The 16467-nt window shown below is 39.2% G+C and overlaps 1 protein-coding gene across 2 annotated transcripts in view; it reads left to right on the top strand.

The window, feature by feature from the left end:
- Nucleotides 1-16467, top strand: part of USP6NL (USP6 N-terminal like) — a 113987-nt gene that overhangs the window by 67019 nt on the left and 30501 nt on the right. For both annotated transcript variants that reach the window (XM_059471976.1, XM_059471974.1), the window contains 2 exons: nt 5367-5406; nt 10080-10160. In XM_059471976.1, coding sequence (XP_059327959.1) covers nt 5367-5406; nt 10080-10160 — 121 coding nt within the window. The remainder of the gene's footprint in view (nt 1-5366; nt 5407-10079; nt 10161-16467) is intronic.

Below are 16467 nucleotides of genomic sequence, written 5' to 3'. Positions count from 1 at the left end.
ACAGACTCAATCAAAATTGTGAGTTTGTAAGTACATTGTGAGATAGAAAGAGGGAAGTGAGCCATAGAATTTTATTTGTGAAAAACAACAGCTTTCTTATCTTCTCCTTAATAATTCCAGAAATCTTTTCCACATATTATTGATTTTGAAAATAACAATTTTGCTTTAATTTCCTTTGAAAAGCTGGAAGATTAAAGCAGTATTCATAGTCAGGATTCCTCTGCAAATTAGCTTGAAGGTGATTCTGTTGCCAAGCCCTGTTGTACATATCCATAATGCCCCATATTGCCCTGACAGCTTTGTGTGCCAGACCCAATGGAGCACCTTGTTAGTGTGTTTATTGCTGTAGAATTGGTTTCCCAGTTTGAGTATTCTCATTTTTTTGTGTCTAGTAAAGCCATAGACTCCTACAACTCACTCCTGACAAATCACACAATTTAAAACTGTACCTGTTTGGGAAGATTTACTTTTTCCTGATATATCTGGATACTGTAATGGTGCAAGTTGTTACTTCAGCAATCTGAGTTTCATATTGTACAGCAAGACAACTCCATTTGTACTGAAGCTCATTGTGTTCAGACACCTGTCAAGTGAATTCTTCCCTTCTCATACCTTACCTTTGTGTGATCACTCTTACAAATTCATTTCACATCGCTTTTGGTTTTGAGTTTTATACCTTACTGATGTTTTTGTGGATGTTTCCTCACAAATTTATTGATCGTGAAGGTTTCAAAATGATACAAATGACTGTTTTGAAAAAGTTTTTAAAATGCTTCCTTCAAAATAAATAATAGCAAGTATGTTTTCCTCATGGATTTAAACACTGAGAAGTGTCACAAGTGACAAGCTGAATGCACATTTGTTTCTTCAATGAGATTTGTTTCTCATTGAAATTAACTCAATGAGACCATGAAGATCAGTGTTCTGCAAGAAACTTCCCCAGATTATATTGAAAATGTGACACCAAATATGATTTTGAAATACTTTTCATTTAAAATGAAACTCTGTGCAGTGGTACAAGGTGATGCTCTTGCACTTAGAGGAGAGCATGAGAGAATAATTTAGTAATAGTTTGAGAAAACTTTTTGCATAGGTACTGCTTTGCAGGCTTTGTGAAGATTAAATCTTTTTAATATCTGTGTTACACTGGGTTCAGTAATATAGAAATATTGAATGTAATTGACTTTTTAATTAGATGACTTGTGTGTATCACAGTTATTCCCACAAATATTTCATGATAACAAGGCCCAAAGTTCTTCACAGTGCCCTGGTCAATTCTAAAATAGAAATTGATAAATAAAAATATAACATACCAAAAGATTTTGAACATTACAGTTCTTCAGGTTTTGTAGTATTTTTGGTCTTATTGTGGTCAATTTTTGCCATATTTTTTTACCCAGTGAAAATTTTGTTGTCAGACCTTGTCCAACTTGTGTCTGTGAAGTAATGAATTGATCCTCTGGAATTTGGAGTTCTAGGGTGACTGGTGTACCAAGGTTGATTATTGCACTAAATATCTTCCATCCTCAACTGAAGCTGCAAAGGACAGAGGAGGCTTTACATCTCTTAAACTTCAGCCAAACCAGAAACAGGAAAATTCTGTGATTTGAGTCAGCAGGGAACATACTTGGGATTCAAATACAAATATAGGAAAAGAATAAATCTGTTAAGTGTGTAATATAAGAAAGTCTTTCCTTGTGTTTGTATTGAACAAATACATCAAAGTGCTCTTTAAAGATTACTGATTTAAACAGAGGCAGTGGGTAGGGGACTGTAAGCTTGGTAAGTCTTAGACTTTTCAATTTATTTCAACTACCACTGTTGCTCAAGGAGGCTAATTACAACACATGCTGTAATGGTCAGAACCATAGATCTGCATATTTAATGGTCTAAATTGACAGATGATCATACATTTGACATAATTTTTTTTTTGTTTTTTTTGAAACATTGATGAAAACCTGTGTTAGCCAGCGTGGTGGATTTAAAGATGTAAGATCCATTCATCTCTTACAACATAATAAAAAAAGGCACTTTCAATCAGGTTTAATGAATGAAGTCTTGTCTTTGACCTTAGAGACTCAGCAGAAGGTGGAAGTAGTCCAGACTGAAAGATGGGAGGATGGCTTTGGGCTGGTGCTGCAGGTCACCACCAGTGAGGGCCATGGGTAAGATCCTGAGTTCCAGTCAGACCTTGGAATCCAGTTTTTACTTTCAATCCACTATTTACTTTCAATCCACTATTTACTTTCTTCCAGTGAGATGTCTTTGAGGAACCTGGCAGTAGGGTGACCATCAGGCACCTGCAGCTCCCAGACCTGGAGAGGAGACCTTCAGCCCTTTTTTTAGTGCTGTGGCAGCAGAGCTGCTTGGCAGTGACAGGCAGAGCCCTGAGCTGCCCTTGGGATCCCATGTAGCTGCAGGTGGAAGCTCTTGTCTTCACAGACCAGGTGTAATGATTGTTAATTCCTGGCTCATTCAACAGCTGACTTTACCTATTCAGATTTTATTTGGTGGGGACTGCAGAGTGTTAAGATCTCATTTCTGCTGAGTCCTAATTTTCATGACTTCAGTTAAAAGTATCCCTGTGACTCCTCTCTTGGATATCCAGGATTGTATGGTTCCAAGCTAATTATGTTAATCAGTTCTGTTCTCTCTGGATCCCCTAAATGAATATTACTTCAGCTATTAAAAAGTCATCTTAGGGCAGGATATAGTTATATTATGTTAATACTGTTCACTATTTCCGTTTATTATTTGGTGAAGTATGCAGATAAAAACCATGGAGAAATGCGAGTTTAAACAGATTGGGAATGGTTGGAGAAGATTCATTTTTAAAAGAAATAATTAAGGTATAACAATATTAGATTGGCTTGGCTGGGGAAGGAGGGAAAAGATGCATCATTATAAAGGAAAAAGAGAAGGTACAATAAAATAACAGATTCATAGACATTAACTGATTTTGTTTCAGATTCTACCTAATAAAAGAAAATCTCTAAGGCTTCTGCCTAGAAAACACACTAAATGGAAATATATTTATTTAAAGTACCTTTAGGGGCTTTGAGTTTGTGTGCCTGCACTGCCTTTCCTTCAGTCCTTGCAGGGTAGATTTTAATATTTACATAAGTGAGTATAGGGGCATAGCTGATGCCATTTTGTTAATGGAGAGGGAGATCTCCAGGAACTGCTGCCTGTCCAGTGAGTTACAGAGCTGCCCCAGGCCATTCATTTGCCTTCTGTGCTGTTTGCCAGGTGCTCAGCAGCATCCTGGGGAATAAAAACAGGGGCTGCCTTAATGTGCTGCTGTGGACTGGCAGTGTAGCAGCTCAAAAAAATAATGAGCAGGACAGGACATGAGGGCAGCCTTTTCCTGCTCAGGAGGTTCCGCCATGGCTTTTCTTTGTACACTGATGATAACTCACCAAATTAGCAGAGAGCAATTCCTTAATAAATCACTAGAACTCATTCTTCTTTTGTGAAAAATAAGATTTGATTAATCTTTGATGTGATCAGCTTCCATGCCAGCGTGAGGAGGAGCTGTCAAGTGGTTCCAGTTCAGCAGAGGAGCTGCTGTGGCCGCTGTGAGCCCACGGGGATGCAGAGCTGGCAGATCCTGGCCTTGCAGGCTGCAGGAAAAAGAAAAAGAGTTTGTTGTGTGCCCAGCCAGCTGCTGGTGTGACCTCCTAGGGCTGGAAGAACGAGGCTGCTGTGGGAGGCTCATGGAGGGTGGGCAGGGCCTGCAACTGTCACTGAAGAATTGGAAATTTTAAGTGATGTGAGAAGGCCTAGCAGTCTCTGTGCATCAAACCAAACAACAACCACCCCAAGCAGATTGTGTTAAATTGAATTTTTTCTTCCCTTTGCTTTTTCTTTCCACTTGAAATAAGCTTTCTAGAATTTCTAGGTGGTACTTGGCATACAAAGGGCCTGCTTTCAGCTGATTTAGTTATATGAGGACATGCACAATATTATAGTTTTGTTAATATTTACAAATAACACTGACTAGAGGTTGTTTCTAGTGTGTTAGATGTTGATCGAGAGTTTTTTTGATTATGTTGTTATTCAGCAAGAAAGCTTTCAGATATTTAAGTGCTTCTAAATGAACAAATTCTGCTTTTTGCAATGCTGCTCAAAAGCAATAGTGTTGATTTTAAAATCAGTTTCTGATCTGTGGACTGGAAAATTTGACTTGTGTGTGGTGTGTGTGTTGACTTGTGTGTGTTGTTAGACTTGTCTGTGAAGGTGTTGACGGGAGCAGGTTTTTCCATTAGATGAAGTGGTTCAAATGCATTTCTTCATTCTGTATTTCTTTATTCAAATATAACTTTTGAATCTGAGACAGCATCTTATAAATGCAATGAGATTGAATTCAAGTGTTTTGCATCAGAGTGTTCTTACACTGCAGCCTTCACCAAGGTCACCCTTGCACAGAGTGCATACAGGTCTCAAACACTGCTGGTGAATATCTTCTCTGTAGAAAGCTATAATGATGTGGGTATGAGGTTTTTTTTCATAATATCAAGACTCAGTAGGAACTTTTAAAAGTATTTCACGTGTTTCCTGTGTTTTAGTCCCTTTTAACCATGGTGGTGTTGGGTGTGTTATTTATCTGCCCTCAGGAGCAGAAGGGAGTTGCTTGTTACAACTGAGCTGCTGTGTTTGCAGAAGCTGCAGGGGAAGGCAGGCTCTCTTGGCATCTAGGTGCTCCAGTTGCTTTTGAGAGGAAAAGCACAAATTTCTTTGCTAAGAAAAACAGAAGTCAGAGGCCTCAGAATGAAATGAAAGGAATGGAAAGTCTGAAGATTTATCAGGTCAAAGCTTTCAATTCCTAAGCTGCCTTTTTAGGCTTAGGATAAGAAGTGAAAGGACCTCAATATTTAGTATTAATTAGGTACCTAGTAACAAAACTAATTTCTTTTCCTGCTACTTTCTGCTTGTTACTTAGAGTGAGATTTGTAGTTTTGAGAACATGTGAGTTAACTCTCCTAAGCCAAGCAAAGTCTCAGTGCCTTTCCTTGAGCACAGTAGTAAAGGAGGAAACTTTTTTTTTGTTGGTAAATCAGCTAACAATAGTATGATCAAAAAAAAACAAGAATCATTTGGGTTTCAGGTTAGTAGTACAACACAGAGTGCTTTTATAGAAGAAAAAAAGTTTTCTTAATCTATGCAATGTTTTTCTTAAGTTATGCAACTATTTTAATTTAAAATCCTAGTTCTGTACTTAAAATATTGCTTCTTTACAGTTCAGAATTCTTGTTCACTTGTTACTACAAACTGCTGGTGTAAGTGCTGACTTGTAAGAGCCTATACAGAAATGATTTTGTGCCAAGAACAACCAAGACTAATGTAAACTTTATCTTTGTTTTCAGTCCAGAGGAGCTTCCTGTCCATGATGCAGTGATAGAAAAGGTAAGTCCACTGTCCTCCAGGTTTTATTAGTAAGTAAACATTTACAGATTTACAGCTTTTAAAAATATAAATCATTGTGAAATGAGTTGATGAAGCGTTTTAGTGATTTGCATTTCCAGAGAAGCTCATTCTGAGTCCCCTAAGAGCTGTGTCCTTGAGGCCACATTAACTCACCCACAGATCCCTGGGGGCCCCCTTGTTTTTACATTTGCTCCTGTCAGAGAGAGTGAATATTCCTCTCCCATTTTGTGAAGGAAATGGAGCTACTCAAGAGCTCACAGCCAGCTCTGCCCTGACAGAGTGGAAGCTGTGCAGGGAAATGGATGATGTGAGTGAGGTGCTGGCACTGCCACCCAGGCGTGTGCTGCTGTCCTGAGGAGCCTGGGCTGCTTTGGGAAATGGTGACAAATATCCTGCTGCCACCATGGTGTGGTGTGGTGACCTCCCTTGCAATGCTGAGTTGCTGAGCTGTGTTGCACATCTGCATTTCGGATGTGCAGCTCCTGTTGGCAGCTGCTGCAGGTCCTGCTCCAAAAATCTTTCTGCTGCTGTAGGGTTCTGGAGAAGTAGTTTGACAGCTGATGTGTTGGAAATGTGGAAAAATAATGAGGAACTGAATTTCTGCTTGTCTGGGCCTAGTTACTGTTGGTATTTCCCCTTGGTCGGTTGGGTCTGTTGTTACCTCCCAGATAAATCAAATCAGAAAACTCTATCAAAGTATTTAAAATTGTAAGTTTAAATTATCCCTCTTGATTGCACAAATCAGTAGAATACCTGAAAAAAGGATGGAATTAGGTGTTTCAAGGCAACTCAGCTCTTTAAGTGTTAAAAACAGCAGTGCTTCTGAAAATTAGTTAATTTGTGCTTCAATTATATACTGAAGCTAGTAAGAGATGCTTACTGTGAAAGAGTAGAACTTGTAGGTCTCTTTTGTTTTGCCTTGGTCCACGTGTGGTTTTGCATACACAGCCTGAAATGGTTGCCTTTTCCTGCCATGTTTCATTACATTTAATAACACAGTGAGTGTATGTATAATTTCATTTCCATCAGAAGGACACAGCAGGGGGGTGAGTCTCTGAGCAGAAATATTAGGCAGCTTGCAGCTACTGTGCTAGATGTGTTTTGAATTCTGATTCACTGTGGCTTTGTAGTTAGCCTTAAATTATTTGAGGGAAATAGTGTCTTGGTTTTGTGTCCCAAATTCTGTTTGTACTGTCTCTAAGTGTCAGAAACTGAATTTATGGAGTCAGTGTTAAATTGCAAGTCTAGTGTGTTTTAATAATCATCCAGTGATGCTCCTGCATTAGACTGGTTACACTCCTGATGGTATCCTGACCTCTGCTGGTCTGAGCTTTATCTGGCTCCTGTCTGTATCTGCAGTTTTCAAGATACCATCCATAAGGATTACTGTGTTATGTTAATGTAGGCTAGGATTAAAAGCTTTCTGCACAATGCCTTTTGAAGTCATTCAGCAGAACTGTTTATGCTTTCCTCTTGCCTTGTGAATTTAAAAAAAATATTCCTAACTCAAGTTTTCATATAATTGGCAACTTACGTAAAAGGTTGGTATCCTTGTGAATTTGGAATCTGTTCTACAGGCACAAAAAAACCTCTTAGGCTGGGATTTCTGTGTGTGTATGTTTTGGTCATAATACCTTTACTCTGCATTAACAATAATAATGACTCATTTTGGTGCTTCATTACTTTGCTGCACATTTGATGCCTTAAATGCATCAAATCATTGTCCTACATTATGAACTACTTAACCTTGGCATGAATAATCCAGCACATCTCAGATAAGACAAGGGGAGGAAAGATTTCTGGGGGAGGAGAGGAGACAGAGAACTGACCTTAGGAAAACTGGACTCTGGGTCTGATTCTGATTTTGAAGTTCTGTGAAATGTTTTGTAAGTAATTTTCAGTTAGATTTTGTCATGGTTTACTTTATTATGAATTCTCTGGGGAGCAGTTCAGCAAGTTCTGGTTTTGTGGGAAGTTTCTGCTGAAGCTTTGCTTTAAGCTCAGCCCCTGGCTCATGTGCTCTCCAGGAAGGTGGAGTGCTGCACACGAGAGGGATGCTTGGCAATTTCATGATTTTTGTGCTTTCACTAGTGCATTGTTTACTGACATGAGAGTAGAAACCAGCTCTGCTTCAATTAGGGATTCTGTTACTCCCAATGGCAAAAATGCTTCAAAGTGTAAAATGTGCTCAGAAGACAGATAAATGGATTGTTTTTCTTTTTTTTTTTTTTTTTGTGACAACTACATGGAACCTGTCTGAAAGAGCAGTAGCAGCATCCCTCTGCTCTGCAATGAGCTGCCTCAGATCTGTCTGTGTTTTCAGTGTTGTACCTGTTAGACATAAAAGTGAACATAATTCAGACAGGGAAAGAAATAGCTAAAAGTTTTCAAGAACTGAACACCAAAATAATTGCTATTTTGACTACAGTAGCATCACTTGAGAATGGGTAAATTGACACAAAGACATAAAAGCTTGAACAAACATACAATTGAATTGAGCTTCTGGCTCAAAAGACCAAAAATCTTGAAAGCAGATCAAACATACAAACAAAAAGACTGTGGAAGCAGATAGGGTTTTATTTTTCTTACCAATTACATGAACAACCTGTTGAGGGCAGAGACCTTTCCTGACTTCCTGTTATTCCTGCAGGAATAAAAACTATGCCTGAAGAACAGCTGCTTTAGGAGATGTTGAAAATGCTGATTCCTTAAAGGAGTTGCAAGTGTGAAGGAGAATCAGAAACAGTGTTGTGACATCTTGGAAACAATAGGTTTTCTAGCCCTCCCCTCTAAAAAGTCTTAAGAAATGTCTTTTAAAAAAATATAAAAGGCTTTTATTTGAGATATTTAATTTGAGATATTGCCCAATACAGCCAGAACCTGAACAGGAGTGTGGGCAGTTGATTGCAACATGAGTAGTTAGATAAGGTTGAAAGAGTAGAGGCACTACTTTTCCCCATTACATTTTTATACTTGTGTCAGGCTTACAGAATTTGAATTCAAATAAAAAATAACTTGAAAATCCAAACCAACTTATTTCCACGATATTTTGTGGACCTGTCATACATAGTTGGAGTGGACCTAAATTTCACCAAGTTATACTTCTGCTAATGCAGGGCTTTGGGCTCCTGGGTTAAAGAAGTTCAGGAAGTTAAAGAAGCCTCTTGTATTGCATTGGGAGCCAAGAAAGAATGCACAAATTCTGATGGGTAAAAGCTGGAAGTAAAATTAGGATTCTGTTGGGACAATAAGTAGTAATTTTCTTTTATATTCCCCCCAACATTTTGGATGCAATTGACTTTATAAATACTTAATGAAAATATTTATAACTTTTCAGTATCCTGTGGAGCTTTAAAATTAAACTTTTACATTGTTACCAGATTGAATCACTAACCATATGAATAGCCTTCCTGTCTTTATTAATCCCTGAATTTGGAGTTGGAGGTAGAGGGGCTGTCCTTTACAATAAAACTAAATATTATTTTTTTTATATTCAGCTTTGAAGAGAAAGCAGTAGCTACACACATGCAATTTTGCTTTAAACTTTACAGTCTGGATCTTCTGTTCCAAAGCTTTATGAGAGAGTTGAAACAGTCTCATTAAAAACATGTAACAACACACAGCTAACTATTAACTTTGTATTATAATCAGAGATAATTTGCAAAATGTAAAACTGGGCTGTAAAAACAAGTGCTTAAAGTCTTATCAGTGGAGGTAACAAAATACAGATTTTTGGTTGTGTGATGCCAAAGTTCCTTGAAATTCATGGGCTAAGATGGCTGATTCCAAGTGCTTGTTTGGTCCCCAAATTTGAGAAGCTGATGGCAACTCCAGCAATATTTTTATAGACAGAAGGGCACTCTCTAAGGTAGTAGGGCTGTACTTGCCAGACTACTTAATGTAACTATTTGTTTTGAGAAAATGGGGTTTGTTTTGATTTGGATTCTCATTCTATCACCTTGTTACTGAAATATTCTTGTCAGTAATAAAATTTAAGCTAATAGATCTTCAGAAGGAATCCTTGATGTTAGGTTACAGGGTAATTCAGCTGAAAATGTGCCTGAATTCTTCAGGAGGAGAATTATGGCAAGGATTTCTATCTTTTAACATCTAAAAATGAAAGCTTTATTCCCAGTTCTGCTCCTGCACTGTCACTCTTGCATGCATTTGTTTTTGTTCATTTTTAACTGTGTGCCTTTTAAGAAGGGATCACTTGCAAACAGAAGCTAATGATGTTTAGGGCAAGTCTGGGGAAAGATCATTTCAAAGACAACTAACTTTTAAGTGGCTTGCAGCAGAAATTATTTGACAGAAAAATGAGTATGAAAACAAATAGAAGTTTTGGGGATTTTTTTTTGTAACTTGTCAAATATGTGAGAAAGAAACTTTGAGAAATCTTGTACTTAATCTCCTCTTATAAAACACAATTCATCCATAGTGCTGAAAATAAGAGTCTTGCTTGGTTTTTGGTTGGCTGGTTTTTTGGATGTTTAAAGTGAATTGATGAAATAAACTCTTTGCTGTTCTCAGATGACTGAATAAAAAATTCATAATGCTCTGTTAAACTTTTTCTTGTTTTTTTTAAAAAAAAACCTAGATAACTTTAAATGCATTTGTTTTGGAGATACTAAAAATTTCTAATTTTTTTTCAGCAAAAGAACCTTGAAATTGAAAGAACTACAAAATGGCTTAAGATGCTGAAAAGCTGGGAAAAATACAAGAATAGTGAAAAGGTAAAATTCTGCATGCTTTTGTCATTGGCTGTCATTTCAGAAAGAATGCATACCCTGAAATTAGATTGCCTGTGTTTGATATCTGAAAAAACCCCAAACCCCACACTGAAAGAATAAAGTTTTTTGTTCTTCCAAAATGCAGTAATAATAATAACCCAATAGTAATTACCCAACAGAATTGGTGATCAAATGGAAGGAATTGTGTTCTTGTGTGCAGAATAATCTGTGGACAGAGTGTGTCATGTCAGGTGTGCCATTAGGTGCTGAATACTTTTACTTGATTTAAAAGCTAGGTGGGGACTTCCATGTGAGCAGTTTATTTGCTGCAATTGTGGTATTGATCATCTTAAAATTATGGAAGAATTTCAGCTGGAAAAAAATTTGCTGGAGGGGCTGTACTCCCAGCACTGGGCTCTGGGAGGGTTTTCATAGTGGGTCTTGTGGCTGTTTGGTGGGTAATGCACAGAATCCCAAATTCAGCTTCCTTCTTCTCTTCAACACAGTTTAAGACTTGTGTTAATCTGTCTTGTGTTAAGGCAGCTTAACCCAAGCTGTCTTTGCCTTTTCTGTTGGGGCTTCTGTTGGTAGAGCTCAGAATCTAGAAAGTCCATTTCCTTAAAATATGATGTGAAGGCATGAAAAATTGCTTGTTCCCAAAGTTTTTCTTATAATCCTACTTTTTGTCCTGCCATTTTCTCTGGGAGGAGAAATTAGGGGTATTAACTGTTGTGACTTTGTTTGTTTGTTTTGTTAATGTAGCAGTGAGAAGATTTTAAGATCCAATATGTTCCCAAGTCAAAGGGACAATAAAACCCTCCATAACAGCTGCTTTATTTGCAAAGAGAATGTTAAATATGACCTTTCAGGTAACCCAATAACCACGTGTCATCTAAGCAGCAGTGGTTGTGCTCTTCAGCCATAGGTGACATCAATGACTTAAATAAATAATCCTCTCTTCACCAGGCATGCAGAAGGTCTGGCAGATCAGCTGAGCAGAAAGAGTTTCAGTTCATGTAACAAATTATAGGCTGAACTATAAATAGGGGCTGGAATAATTCAATATGTTCATAAAGGGATGAACTTCCCTTGAGGCTAGGAAAAAAATTCACTCATTGTGGAACTCTAGTGAAGCACATGAGGTTTAAAAAACAAGGGTGTTTTCCTTATGCTATCTCACCTCTTATGTGCTAAGTGAACCAGAAGATACACAATAAAGAATCAGCTGACTCCTCCTCCTGAGCCTGCAGTGGAAAGTCAGGCATTATTTGTCACTGCTCTTTGTGGAAAGCCTGGCCATGTTCTCAGAGCTGTGCAAAACTCACAATTAAAGGCAATTTTTATCTGGAAGTGTGTTGGAAGAATGCACCAGCTTTCCAAGCTCACATTCTTGAAGCATGGAAGGAGTAGTTGGAGGAACAGTTCCTGAGTCTTGTTTTCTGTCTTTACTTGACTGGATAAAGTGGTTAATGTTAGAGGAACAAATTGCTAAAGAAATGAACAATCCATGTGTTAGAAGACTCACATCACCTGACACTGCCATGGTTTCTGTGCAGTCAGGCTGCTCCTGAAATGAGTGTTCTTTAGAACCAGCACTAAAGGGAACATTGCAGGAACAACAACAGTAGCAATGTTACAGGATTATAGATTATAATTGTACTGATGGCTTGGTTTGGGAAAATGGCACATTTGAGACATGATTGTGCTCTTAAGTAGGTAGGAAGGGAGACTCAGAAGAAGTGATGGTCCCAAGTATACAGCAGGTATGTACAAAATACAGGACTTTGGACAGCCTGTTTGTGATAAGCCTTCATAATATACAGCTAAGAGAGCTTTGTCTTGAAGGGATCTGTTCATACTGTACACATACTGTAAATAAATCCATATATCTGATTCCATTATCCCAAACTGTCATATGTCCAATTGCAAACTACAGTTTTCATTCAGTGCTCTTGCAGAGCTGCCTAAAGGCTGCTTCTGAATTTTTTTTTTTCCTGTCATAACTTCCCAAAGAAAATGAATGAGAAAACATTAACATAGTGGTGAGTGTGTGTGTGCATTTGAGATGCTTCATTTTACATCTTCTCCTGGTCTTGACTGCTGAAGAATATATATATATATATATATATATATATATATATATATATATATATATATATATAGATGGATGGATGAAATAGATGAGGCATCTGGAAACTTCACACTGTTTTCCCATTAGAACTTTTGTGCTAAACCTTGTAAAAAAGATGGTGTGGGGAGTAGAGATTAGAATGAATGCCCATATGCCCATGAGGAACTGGAAAAAGGTGGAAGAATTGTCATATTGAGACCAGAAATGTGCCAGGCTTTACCATGTTTGGGTAATAGTTGAGAGGCAGTGGAGTATGGTGTAATAAAGTGAGCCCATGTAGAGTCACAGAATCCTGGAATGGCCTGGGATGGAAGGGACCTTATTGATCACTGAGTTCCAGCCCCCTGCCATGGGCAGGACCACCTTCCTCAGAGCCCCATCCAACCTGGCCTTGGACCCTTGCTGGGATGGGGCAGCCACAGCTTCTCTGGGAACCTGTGCCATGGTCTCAGCACCCTCACAGGGAACAATTTCTTCCTTATGTGGGAGGTTTTCTTGTTGCCTGTATGTCCTTGGCCAGATTTGATCTCACCAGGGCTTCAGTTCTCTGAGAGATCCCTGACTGCTTGGACAATCTCTCTGTATTCCTCCAAACTGCCTGTCCTTGCTTCTTCCCCATAAGATTCCTTTTTCTGTTTGAGATTGTCCAGGCACTCCTGTTCATTCATAAAGGCCTCCTGGTGCTTTTGTCTGACTTGCTCTCTGTGTATAAAACTCCTTGATTCCTGTGTGGTCATTTAGGCATCTCTTTCAGTGGAGTTGTCATGGTTCTTACAGATACCACTCTGAAGTGTGTAACTGCCCTTGTGTCTCTGCTTGATTGATATTTGTCAAAATAAAGCTTTCATCTCCCCATCAATCATTTCTTATGCAGGAAGTGTCACAGAGCAGCAAAGTTTGTGTTTCAGCATGGTCCTTCTCTGTTTGTGCTTTTATTTCCTATTTGTATTCTACTGCTTAGTAGTTCAGGGTACAATCAACCACCCACAGATAGTAAATCCTTCCTGGCTTAGTATGATCATAACTTTCAGGAAAGATTAAATAAAACTGTTATATGTTGTATTCCCATTTGAGTATTTCCACCAAAGTATTTCTGTCTTTCCCTGTCTGCCTTCATCTATCTGTGATTGAAGTTGCCTAAATTGAAGGGGAAAGGAAGAAGAGAAACAATCAGGGTAGCTGCCATTTCCAGCTGCTCTGGCATTCACACACAGTGCAATAATCAAGTCTCCAGTTCGTTTGGAGTCTGAACACAGAGCCTTAATGAAGAACCCTCTTTGCATTCCTGAGATTTTTGAATGAGATGGAGCAGCTCTTCTGTTTGCACTTTTTCTTCCTTTTTTGCAACCCACAGAAGCTGAAGAACCTCTAAAGGCAGCAGCCTTTATAAATATATTTTCTTTTCATTATAAATATACTTTCTTGTGAGCCTTCAGATTTTAATTCTTATGCTTCTCATCACGGATTCTTTTTGAGGTGGCAGAGTCCCTTTGCTACTTGTGCAGCTCTGCCTGACAGCTGAGAGAGTTTTATTTTCAAGAAAACCAGCTTTATATCCTGCAGGAGCAATGAGGCCAGTTGCCACCCTTCAGGCCAGTGCTGTGTGACAGTGGCCTCATTTCTCGTTCCAGAAACCAGTTGGGTTTGTGAGCTGGAGGGATGGGGGCCAGGCAAGGAAGGGGAGGTGTCGGTTTCCCGGCTGTTTGAGTGACCTGGAAAGGCCCAGGGTGGCCTTGGACAGCCCGCGCTTCAAAGGACGAGAAGAGGCTCCAGATCTTTTCTCGGTCTCGGTGTTTATTAATTGTTTATCTAAAAGATTTTCTCTCAGCCCGACAGAGGTCTGCTCAGCAGCCAGCCATGAGCACACTGCGAGCCCCCGGGGCAGTCACCTATCTTTATACTCAAAGTTATGTATACAATATTTATCAATTTTCCCCAATACCTTTTACCCTTATTAACCAGTGCACTTTTAGTAATAACCAATCCCAAAGTGCCAGCATCACCACAGAAGATGGAGGCCAAGAAGAAGAAGAAGAAGAACAGGACACACCCCAATTCCTCCATCTTACTTCTTTAGACCCCCCTGTACAGAAATCCTAAACCCTGTGTTTTACACTCTAATTAACTTATTCCTTCACCATTTACCCCAGTGAAATCCTCCCATCCTCATACAGGTGTTGTCTCCCGTGTAGGATCAAAGTCCAGCCACCAGACACTTCTGGCAACATTCCAGGACCTCCGAGCCCCCCAAGGGTGGTCTCGGTCCCTCTGCACCTCAGTCCTGAGGTGCTGAGATCCCACAGGGAGGTTTGTTTTTTTCCAGGTGTTTTTGCAGGTTGGACATTATGGCCTTCATTGAGATGAAAGCTAAATGTTTTTTTTTGTTTTCTTGCTTTATAAGGGTTTTAGTTCATTCTGTATCTTGAGTGTATTTATAGCCCAGTTTGTTTTTGCATGAGAAGCTCCTTTGAATTCCCATGTGATGGGGCCTCATTTAGTGTCAGTTTCTCCTACCTACTTCAGGATCAACAATCTTATTAATAATTGCAGGACTTTGACTGCTGTCCTTGTCTGAATGATTAGATGTGCTAGAGAATTTAAACCTGTATTTTTATGAATCCGGTGTTTATATAATTATATGTATTGAGCATCACTTTCTTTTTTCTGTGTCCTGTGCTGATGGGAATATCTCAGATCCCATAGCCCCATTCTTTGAATGATAAATGTTTTTATAGATTTGTCTTTTTATCTGAACTCTGAGTTTATGCATTTGTGCTTTGTTTTGAGTGATTATCTTAAGAAAACCTTAATCTGCCCAAATAAAATTACTCAGTATTTCATCTTCCCAGAAGCAGAAAAAAAATTAGCTGCCTGTGATTTCTACTTTCTGTTTTAATAATTAATTCAAAGAGAGCAGGAAAGTAGATGAGAGTTCTGCAAGTATACAGATACAAGCAGCATTTCTCAGCAGATGTTTTACCTGGTATTACATAAGGACATAAAAGACAGCAGAGGGCACTAGCATGGTGCTTATGGTAAAGACGTTCAGCCAGCTAATAATCAGTGTGCTCATTTATATTTTCTTTAACTATTTGGTGACTGAATGATTATCAGAAATGAATTTTGCAGTAAAGTGTGTGTGAGTTCCCCCCTCACTCCCCAAGGTGCAGCACAGCTGTGTCATTTTCACAAAACTGCAGCATTGCACAGGGTCACAGAAAAGGTGGGCTTGGAAGGGGCCTCTGGAGGTCACCTGGTGCTGCATCTGCTTGAGCTGTCCAGAACAATGTCCTGATGGATTCTGAGATTTCCAGTGTTGGAGACACCACAGCCTGACTGGGTGACCTGTGCCACTGCTCTGTCACCCTCACAGTGAAAAATGTTTCCTGACGTTCAGAGGGAATCTCCAGTGTTTCAGTTTGTGCCCATTGCCTCTGGTTGCGTGAGTGGGCACCACTGAACAGGGCCTGGCTCTGCCCTTTTTGCACTCTCCCTTCAGGGTGGTGCTACAGACAAATTGATAAGATCCTCCTGAGCCTTCTTTGCTCCTTGCTAAACAGTCCCAGCCCTCTCAGCCTCTCCTCATGGCAGAGGTGATGAAGTTTCATCATCTCTGTGGCCCTCTGCAATGTGTCCATGTCTATCTTGTGTTGAGAACTGCTGTTGTATTTGTGGGGTCCCTTGTGGCAGGAAGGAATGATGAATCTGCCTACATGTTCTCAGAAGGCTAATGTATTATTTTATGATACCATATTATATTAAAGAATGTTATACTATACTATAAAGAATACAGAAAGGATACTTATAGAAGGCTAAAAAGATGATAATGAAAACTCCTGACTCTTTCCAGAGTCCCAACACAGCTTGGCCCTGATTGGCCAATGAATCAAAACAATTCACATGAAACCAATGAAGCAATCACCTGTAGTAAACAATCTCCAAACACATTCCACATGTGAGCAAAACACAGGAGAAGCAAATGAGATAAGAATTTGTTTTCCTTTTTCTCTGAGGTTTCTCAGCTTCCCAGGAGAAAACCCTGGATGAAGGGATTTTTCAGAAAATGTGAGTGTGACAAACTGGACTCACTGTGCTGAGCAGAGGGAAAGGATCCCCTCCCTCAGCCTGCTGGGGTTGCTTTTGCCTGGTGCAGCCCAGGATACCTCTGGCCATCTTTGC

Source organism: Ammospiza nelsoni, chromosome 5 (genome assembly GCF_027579445.1).
Source record: "Ammospiza nelsoni isolate bAmmNel1 chromosome 5, bAmmNel1.pri, whole genome shotgun sequence".
Lineage (NCBI taxonomy): Eukaryota > Metazoa > Chordata > Aves > Passeriformes > Passerellidae > Ammospiza > Ammospiza nelsoni.
Note: the sequence above shows the minus strand (reverse complement) of the source record. Positions and strands in the feature narration are given on the sequence as shown.